Raw genomic sequence first — 10077 nt, forward strand, 5'->3', positions numbered from 1 at the left:
ATGGCATTTGGTTGTCGCAACGTAGTCTACGTAGCGTAGGTGGTAGGGGTGTCATTACCAGTGTAATGTAGAGAGAAGAGAGCGAGGGGTCATAGGGGTGTCATTACCAATATAGGGAGGGGACAAGAGTGACAAATCACCCCACATGCAATTATTAGTTAGAGGCATCCCTGGGAAACCACAAGCATCACTACTAAGGGAAGTGATATATTTACCCCCTTTTTTTTACCTGGGAGACTGGGACAGTCCATCGAGTGTATTTTATGACTACTTTTTTACACTAGAGAGGGTTGTCCCGAGTAAAAAGTGGGTGAATATATCATTTTCCGTCACTAAATGTGGAAAGGAGCCTAGCGCCTTTTATTTATTTTGTCGCTTGACGGATAGCTACCACACTAATTTATGGATTAAAGGGAGTGAGCCTTTGAGGTGTGGTAGATGTGGGATTTTTGCCCTTGAAAGGAGAGAATTTTTAAGAGAGAGAGGGAGATTAAACCAAAAGGGCAAGCCTTGACGCAACGGTAAGGTTGCTCCATTGTAACCGGGTGGTCACGGATTCGAGTCACAGAAACAGCCATTTGCAAAGCAGAGGTAAGGCTGCGTACATCTAGCCCTCCCCAAACCCCGCAATGACTGGGAGTCTGGGAGCTTCACTTGGCCGCCCTTTTTGAGAGAGAGAGAGATTAAACCATTTGGAAAAGAAATACCCCTTTGGCCATGTTTGGGAACCATGAAATATTAGCTTACCAAATGTTGAGAGACTAAGAGAGGTAAGAGAATTGAGAGAGCACGAGCGAGGAGATGGTGCTGAGTGGCTAAAAATTCAGAAAACAAAAGCCCTATCTATTTTGAGTAGAGTTTTTCTTTTATCAGTTTTTCAGCCACTTCTCACCGTCTCCTCGCTCGGGTCCTGTAAACTCTCTTCCTCTCCCACTACTTGTAGACTAATTTTTTATGAAAAAACAAACTTTTATGCCTGACTGCCAAACATGTCCTACACTTTGAATTAATTGATGAAGAAAGGAATTTACTTAATTGATGAAGAAAGGTATGTGACTAACTGCATCACCGATAATCAGCCATACACTTTTTTTTTTGAACACCTGAGATTAAAAAACAACATGATTTTCCGGCAACACGCAGTCCCCTGAGCAAAATGAAAGGCTGATTTTCATGTGACACACTTAGTCGTGAGGAAGGTGAAATTGACTACTAAAAAAAAAAAGGAATGCACATTTGAAAGTTGGGCCAAACTTTACTTTAGTTAGGGCATACGAGTAAAGCCCATGTCATGTGGATTTTAACCCAAGCCATGCAAAATATATAAAAAAACCATCGGCTACCCGACCCAGCCCACTAAATTAACATATGTCAAGTACTAGCCCCAGCCCACTAAATTAACATATGTCAAGTACTAGGGCTAAACCCATTCGGGTACCATATTTTGCTCATTTAGATACTCATATTTAGCACATTTGCACATTTGAGTAGCCACATGCCATTCAAAATAAAAGTATGAACAATGTTGCAAATTAGTATTCAAAATTCAATGTAGATCAAAATAGGCTATCATTCTTTTTACCGAGTTTTGATATGGTGAGTGTTCGTGAAGTCCCGTATTTTCCAAAAAGTACAGTAGGGTCCATTTCAGGAGAATTTATATGATGGATGGCCGTGAAAATACATGAAGTCTGAAAAAAGTAGGTACGGCCCACTTTTTTCGATGATCCAAACTGTTCATCTGTTTGGGCACAACGTAAATAGGTTGTGCCCCAAAAATCATTTCCATAGGAAGATCCTAACCCTCCGATCTGTAGAAGATTCAGGATCGGAGGGTTAGGATCATCCTATGGAAATAACAATTGGGACATACCCTATTTACGTTGTGCCCAAACAGATGAACGGTTTAGATCATAAAAAAAGGCGGGCCGTACGTACTTTTTTAGGCTTCACGTGTTTTTACGGCCACCCATCATATAAATTCTCCCATTTCAGAGGATGATGTAATTGTGCCATAACGTTAATAGGCCGTACACCATATATCATCTCCATAGGATGATCCAAACCCTCCGATCATTACTGAGAGGAAGTGAGTAACTATTTTATAAATTATTATTTTTATGTGTCTCTTAATATAGAATTGATTAATTTAAGCAGCTGATATTGGCACAACCGAGTTTAAATAATTGCACAATCTCAGATTGTCTTTTCATTTTTAATGGTCTTCCAAAAACTTTTTGGTAACGGTAATAAAATTTGACAGCGGTTTAAAAAAAAGAAAAGACGGGTTTCTGACTTTCTGCAGTTACTAGTGCCAACACCAGTAGTCTAGATTTAACTCATATAAAGGCTACTGATGTTTGCACTACCATGTTTTCATATAGATCCAAACTCAACTTGTCTTTTCCTATTTAAATGGGTGCTGAGAGTTTTTTGGGAATGTAATTGCTTTTGACAGCTGATTAAATAAAATAAGACAACGTGAGTTTTCATTGTCAAAACATCGTAGGGCAAATATCAGTCACCTACATAAATTCGTCACGTGAGGCGGGCAGGGTTTTATGGCGAGTAACTAGTAAGTAACAAGGTCTACTCCAAGGCCCAAGTGGGCCCAATTTTAACACAGGCTCTGAGAAATAGGTCCAAGCCCAATCCAAGTAAATTTGAGGTACAAGCTAAACCCGTCCCAAGCTGACTTACTCGAGCTTTAGGACCAGCCTAGCTCGGCCCAACTTTCACCCCTAGGTATAATATAGATTTTACATGCTATATGGGCTACAAGGATATATCCAATGTAGGCCTTTAGATGCTCTAATGAGAAAAAATGACTCATGCCAAGAGGAAAGACTTAAAGCTAGGAACATAACAGAGAACACGGTCTTCAATAGGAGAGAACAGAAGAAAATGATTCATATAGACAAACCCAACTAGTGTCATGATTAGACTTAGTCAATTTGAGCTGGGTAAATCCTTTTACCTTCTTCATAAAATTTTTCTAAAAGATTCATTAGCTGACCCAGCTAATTTGGGACAAAGCCTTAGTTGAGTTGAATTGAGTATGGGCTACAAGGGCATGCATTTTCTTTCAGGATTTGCTAAGGTCCATTGCAAAAAGGATTTTTGAGGCTGGTCTGTCGCACGTCAAACCAGTCACTTCGTGAATGGAGACAAAAGCTGTCGTCTTCATTCACAAGGTGGCCGGTCCGAAGTGCGAAAGACCAGCCGCGGAATGCCCTTTGTGATGGACGCTAGCAATTTCCCTTTCTTAAAAAGCCACGTGGAAAAATAAATAGTAAGGGCCACCTTTTTGGATGATCTAAACCATTCATTCGTTGGTTTTCTTCATAAATGGTTCAGATCAACCAAATAGGGGGCAACCCTGAAGTGATATATTAGCCCTTTTTTTTTTACTTGGGACAACCTCCTCTAGTGTAACGGAGGTTGTTAAAAAAAAAAAAAGCGCAAATATATCATTTCCATTTACATGAAAATATGAAATACACACCCAGAGACAGAAGCAAGAGTGGGGTTGTTCTGCATCTCTAGGGTTTATCTTAAATCCCTAATTCCGAAAATATATATTGTGAGAAACCCTAGATCGAGAGGCAATGAAGCCAGTGGTGGGGATGGTGGTTTCAAACAAGATGCAGAAATCAGTGGTAGTGGCTGTGGATCGTCTCTTTCATCACAAGGTCTACAATCGCTATGTCAAAAGAACCAGCAAATTCATGGCTCATGATGAGAATAACGAATGCAATATCGGCGATCGAGTAATATTTCTCTCTCTCTCTCTCTCTCTCTCTCTCTCTCTCTCTCTATACAGATGTTTTTGCCTGTTCCTGTTTGAAATTATCTGCAAGTTCTTTTATATACTTCTCTGTGAAAGATAATGAAAACTGTAGAAAAGTGGGGAGAAAACCCTATACATCTGGGATGACTTTGCACTGTATTTATAGAGAATTTTACAAATGATTTTCATGAAACATGAAAAACACTTGCATAACCTAAACCCTAAACTCTAAACCATTTTCACTGTATTTATGGAGAATTTTACAAGTGATTTTTATCAACACATGAAAAACATGTGCATACAAAACCCTAAATTTATGACCATAAACCCTACACCCCAAATCCTAAAGGGAAATGATAAATGCGCCCTTTTTTCATTACTTGGGACACCCAGCTGCTGTGTACATGGCCATCAGGTCGGTTGAATCCTTCCCATGTGAAGTACATCAGCCCCTCTGCAGTAATAGATACACTGCAGTTGGGTGTCCCAAGTAATGAATGGGGGCGCATTTATCACTTCCCATCCTAAGCCCTAAACCCTAAACTCTAAACCCTTTGCACTGTATTTATAGAAAAATTTACGAGTGATTTTCATGATACACGTGAAAAACATGTGCATAATTACCTAAATTACTTGTTTTTTAATTTCAAAATACATGAGTGATAATAATTAAAAACTAACCATTAAGTAGCCTGATTTACCACACTAATGATTCAATGATCAGATCTAGAAAGATCTGATCTAATACATTCTAACACTCTTACAAGGATTAGGAAGTCTTTGGTAACTGTGTCAGTCAATTATCTATTTGAGCAATAATGGAGCTTGTCATTGGCCCAGAAAATTTTTTAAAATTTTTATGCTACTTTCTATCTATGTTTCCCCTGCATGAGTTGAGAATTTTTTACATTGTTGTTTCTCGCAACGGTGTCTGTAAAATTGGAAGAAGCGGCATCTGATCTCACCTGAGATTCAGTCTGCGTTCTCTTTCCTGTAAATAGTTTCTGATTTTTGAGAATAATAAAATTATTCGATACATCAGCCACATGAATTCTCATCATGATTACCAAATTGTTGGAAAAACTTGGTGCTGAAATTACTGTTACGGAGGAGAGAAAACTCTGAAGTATGACAAAAGACAGAGATGATCATGTTATAAGAAAAACTTAGTTAGAAACTATATTAATTAGTGAGAAGTTTCACATCTTATTTCATCTATTCCTTTTAATAGGCAATATAATGTAATCAAGTATTTGTTGAGAAAATCTGCTGGACAAATCTGGTCTGATCGTGCACAAGTAAACGGAAAAGTAAAAAGAAAAGCAAGCCACGAGATGAACACCGAGATCTTATGTTGTTCGGCCAAGATGCCTACGTCCACGAGCGAGAACACGATCTTCACTATGAGAAACCAAAATTACAAGGATTACAATGGATTAATCCAAATCCACAAACTAGCAACCCTTTCACTCTCAACCAACACTGTACACATAAGAAAGTTGTTAGTGATTTTGGATTTTCAAAATCTTATATTTTGCTATGTTTTAGTGTTTTTGGAAAATGTTTTCTCAATAGCGTCAGGGAAAAAAAAAATGTTTTCTTGCAAAGATTTGCTTTTTACAAAAGGATGTAGAAGTATAGTTGAAAAGATAGTCCCGTACCGAATGAGAGAAAGGAAAGAGAAGAGCTTATAAAGCAATATACTTTTCTACTACTTGTTTGGTTGCACATTGGGTTGAACCCATGGTTGGACCCGCGGGACGGTGCGTTCCGTTCGCGCGCGCGCGGCGTGGGCAATGGGCTATAGGGCGCATAGTGGCGCTTTTTTAGGCGCACTTCGCACGTACGCAACGTCGCGGGAGCGATTGGAGCCTTTAATTTTTTCAGATTTGATCTGGACTGCTGGATCAAGATGAAGGTGGACCGGTCGGATGGATGGGCCAAATGGTTCGTAAGCCCATCAAGCCCAATGCCGAATGGTTCGGTTGGGTTAGGCTTCGACTCGGGCCTAACGGTCGGCCCAACGGGCCCAGAACTCCAACGGTCAAGGAGTGTGATCAAATGGGTTGTGTCCCTTCCCCCAACGGTCAAGAGCCAAGGAGGTGCGAGCCGCACCATAGACAATTGATCTAACGATGACAGGGTTGGAGAGAGGTTTTACTCAAACCAACAGTCACCTCTAAGATCGATCAGGACCGTTCAATATCAAATGGGTGCGATCTAACGGTCAGATTTCAATCATTCTGGAAAGGTGCCCTGTAGAGGTGTTTTACACACTAAAAAGACACCTGGTGGTCTGTAAAATGTGCAGAATTCGGTCATTTCATTACAGAATCGAATTACCAATTTCCTTCTACTATTCTGACAGATTCTAAACACACTTCTACATTCTTTCAAATTCCCCAAGTATTTCTACATACTGTTTTCTTTTGTTTTATTATTCTAGGTAATGTTCTTCTGCAGAAACAGTATCTGGAAATTTCTCTAAGGCTTGAAATTTTTGAAGGGCATTTCGGGTTTGATTCCGCTAATGCGAGGCGTCATCAAACGTTAGTAGGGTTTCCCTACTAGGCTTCATTGTATCTTGGAGGCAATTCGCGGATCCCCTTTGCACACTACTGGTGGGGGCGAATCTTGTCTTAAGGAAAGTGATATCACGCCTTGAAGCAACAGTCTTTAGTTTCTGTTTTCAATCACAAACAGTACCCTCCAATTCTCCAACAATCAATTCTCCAACAATGACCCGAGAAGAAGACCCAAGAAGAAACCCTTTTCTTCTTTCTCCTTCTCTAACTCTTTCTCTCTCCTCCTCTCTCTCTCGCTTCTTTCTCTTTTTCGCTCAAGCCCACCACACGAAGACTCACACCCAAGCCTACTCTTGCCGCCACACATCACTTGTCTGAGGCAAAGTTTTTATATCTAGTTTTTCATAAAACTTAAACACGCGCGCGCGCGCGCACAGAGAGAGAGAGAGAGAGAGAGAGAGAGAGAGAGAGAGAGAGAGAGAGAGAGAGAGAGAGAGAGAGAGAGAGAGAGAGAGAGAGAGAGAGAGAGAGAGAGAGAGAGAGAGAGAGAGAGAGAGAGAGAGAGAGAAGCTAAGCTTCTTGATCTTGGAATCGCTGATTTGTTCTCTAAACACGAAGTTCTTGGGGGTGGCTGTCCATTCCAAGGTAAGATTCCAGCTCCAATGACTTTGCTTCAGCAGTCCATCTGTGACCTGGTTTGCTTCTGGGTGTCCCATTTCTGGTTATTTATCATCGGGACATATATTGTCAATTAGAATTGGTGATTACCAAATTAGACACAAAGATTTCTGGTGTTAATTTTAGCTGTAGACACCCTTAGTTTACTCGGATGAATTTGATGTACACTCCCAACTCTTGAACATTTGCTCTCATGCATTACTAACTTGCCTAGATTCCCAACTATTTGGTGTTTACGATGACAATCCTTTAGAAAACAACAAAGTTTGTTGCGAGGAGTCGTCTTTCGCTGTTTATTCTTTTTTAAACTACTTTTTTCTTTCTAGAATCGCTGGCAGAAAACAACTTAACGTATTTCTTGTGACCATACTGAGTAATCGTCACATTTGCCATAGAGGTGTATCTGTGAGGTGGAAGAGAACGCCCATGGGATGATCATTAAATTCTAGGGCTTTCGAAGCATCGTCAATCCAATTCTCCTTGGAGGAACAGGACAATTAAAACTCAAAGGAGCAAACAACAAATATTTTGGCAATAAGTATGGTCGTAGAATATTATAGTGATGGAACAGGAGGAGGACGTCCCTCCTGTTAGTGACCAAAACCCTAAGGGACCAGATTAACCATTTAATGGAAGAACCTTAAATAGGAAATGATGAGAGAAAACCCATCAATGTGGTACATATCAGTTGAAGCTTCGGGCAATAAAGCTTTAGTGGACCTTTCGGTCATGGTGCGCCATGGAAACCTCATCACCCAGTATCAGCCCATTAAGAGATGGCTGTTGCATGTCCCCCTGAAGCACCAAATATTGGCGGTCTCGTTTAAGAAAGAGAATGGTTGAGGAGTTGTCAAACTTGGTTGAACCTTCACGGTGATGATATGAGATGGCAACCATGATCCCAGTGACTGAAGAGAGGAATTACTAGTTTGATTGTTTAACCTTTCTTTTTTTTTGATAACCTATTATTTGAAACCATTATGAATCCTCAATATTCATTGCCGTATTCATTTCATTCTTCTTTGTAATGGTAATCATCTGCGTCAAAATTAAATCCCTTGGAGATTACTATGTTAAAAAAGATAGAGATGACTTGTTTCTTGATAATTGCAGATATTACAAAACATTTACAAATGTCTCCAAAATTTTATGTTTAACTAGCATAAATCTAGTTGATGTTATGTTACTTAGCTGCTTTCGAGCATAAGTTTAGTTGTTGTCATGGTATTCTGTTGTTTTCTTTATTTTTCTTAATTAATTTGTTTTATGAATAAATTGATTAATTAATGGGTCCCCCTTTCTTCCTGTGCATTTTCCATGTTTTGCCCTTTTTGAATAAACGATTAAAATCATGGGTCCCCCTTTCTTCCTGTGTTTTTTCCATATTTTGCCTTTTTGAATCTCACGCTTCTCCAACAGGATTCTTACTTCTAAATAGGTGTCAATGGGCCAGACTAGCAGCCTAACCCAATACAAAATCCAACTTTGGGTTGGGTTTATGAAAAGATCAACCCAAACCCATGAAGTTGAGATTTTTACGACACTTAGAAATTTGGTTGGGTTTGTCTATTCAAAAAACCTATCTAGTCTGCACCTGTATATATGTCTGGTGAAACTATGAGGCACTTGCATTGATAATAGGAACATGGTGCTTGTCATTGTTAATTGAATTGGTAATAACACAGTGCTCTTCATCCCGACACTTACTGGTCAGGTTGGGTGTGTCAATTGTCAGGTTGTCTTAGGTTGATGCATCTTTGGGTTGGCTTGGATTGGGTCTAGTCCCTTAGCCCTTAGGTCTTATTTTGGGTTTGGACAAACCAAACGGTCCAAACCTGACCCACTTGCTTCTCTTGACAGAACTAATCATGACTTCTGCCCCCCCCCCCCCCCCCCCCCCCCCCCCACCCCCCCCAGGTTGATCACAAGGTAAACTATGTTTTGGGCCCACTTACATCTTACTTCAAAAGTAAAAAAAAAAAGTGAACAGTTCATTACTGTTATAGAATTACCTTTCTGTTCTCGTTTTTAGTGTTCTATCTTGAGAATTGAATGTGAAGTGGGTTTGAGTCTGTAACAGTGACATCCTCTTTCTAAAATATTGTTAGGCACACAGATTGGACTTTGGGCATATTGTTTTTTTTAATGGTTTTGGGCATATTGTTATTCGGACAAAACCTCGTTGTTTTATTTATCCTGTTCTTCTTTAGTAGTGCTTAAAAAATAATTATTAACTTACTCTCACATGCTTTAAATTGTGGGAATCACTGTTTCAGGTGAGGTTGGATTCTTCTAGGCCCTTGAGCAAACGAAAGCATTGGATTGTTGCTGAAATTCTGAAAAAGGCTCGGATCTATGTGCCACCAGCAGCAGAAGCTTCTTCTGCAAGTTCAGCTAGCCAATTGGGAGCAACTGTTTCTTCATCCTCAGGTTCAAAATGATTTCCTCTGGGTAAACTATTACTTGCATTTTCCTAGCATTGAAGCTTGGATCAGATAGTATTTGATGTAGTACTGTATAGGCTCAGAACTAAATTCAGAAATTAAAGGATTTAGTGAAGGGTTGTATTTCTAGATAGTACTGTTGCAAGATAAGAGTCTAATTTTTTAGTTGTCCTGTATCAGCTTCAATTTATTTTTCACTTGGAAAAACTTCATTTTTGTGTTGCCATATCTCTATGCCAATGTTTAAAAACTCTTCTGTCAAGTACCATTTCTAGTCAAAATCGGTTCGACTCGGGCTAGGCAATGATTGACCCAGGAAAAATTGTCAATGGGGGACATCAAAATACGAGAATTGCGAACAGGTGACACACTTTTGAAAAATTGTTAGAGAGGGACAAAATGGGGGTTATCAACCCTGTTTAACAAATTTTCAAAAGTGTGTACCCCCCCCCCCCTTTGACAATTCTCGTATTTTGATGTCCCCCATTGGCAATTTTTCCTATACATTATTTACGGACTTCAGGGAGTTGGCATTATTAGTCCAGTTAGACCACAGTCACACATATCTCCAATATTTTGCAATTTTTTGATAAAACGACATAATCCCGAATTTTCCCCAAGATTTTGAAAAATCAATGTG

The 10077-nt window shown here is 39.6% G+C and overlaps 1 protein-coding gene across 1 annotated transcript; it reads left to right on the forward strand.

The window, feature by feature from the left end:
• The first annotated feature begins 3440 nt into the window (after nucleotides 1-3440).
• LOC143851784 (uncharacterized) lies at nucleotides 3441-9663 on the forward strand. The gene is made up of 2 exons (XM_077361264.1): nucleotides 3441-3770; nucleotides 9270-9663. Exons 1-2 carry the CDS (start codon nucleotides 3609-3611, stop codon nucleotides 9432-9434), a joined length of 327 nt encoding a protein of 108 aa, XP_077217379.1. The 5' UTR covers nucleotides 3441-3608; the 3' UTR covers nucleotides 9435-9663.
• The last annotated feature ends 414 nt before the right edge of the window (nucleotides 9664-10077 follow it).

This window comes from Tasmannia lanceolata, unplaced genomic scaffold, assembly GCF_043159265.1.
Source record: "Tasmannia lanceolata isolate RefF3 unplaced genomic scaffold, GAP_Taslan_0.1 ptg000018l, whole genome shotgun sequence".
Lineage (NCBI taxonomy): Eukaryota > Viridiplantae > Streptophyta > Magnoliopsida > Canellales > Winteraceae > Tasmannia > Tasmannia lanceolata.

Bases quoted from the DNA above. Each gene is read 5' to 3' on its own strand.
- LOC143851784 (XM_077361264.1), top strand. From the start codon at position 3,609: ATGAAGCCAGTGGTGGGGATGGTGGTTTCAAACAAGATGCAGAAATCA. The intron at 3,771-9,269 runs GTAATATTTCTC...TCACTGTTTCAG, and splicing joins AATGCAATATCGGCGATCGA to GTGAGGTTGGATTCTTCTAG.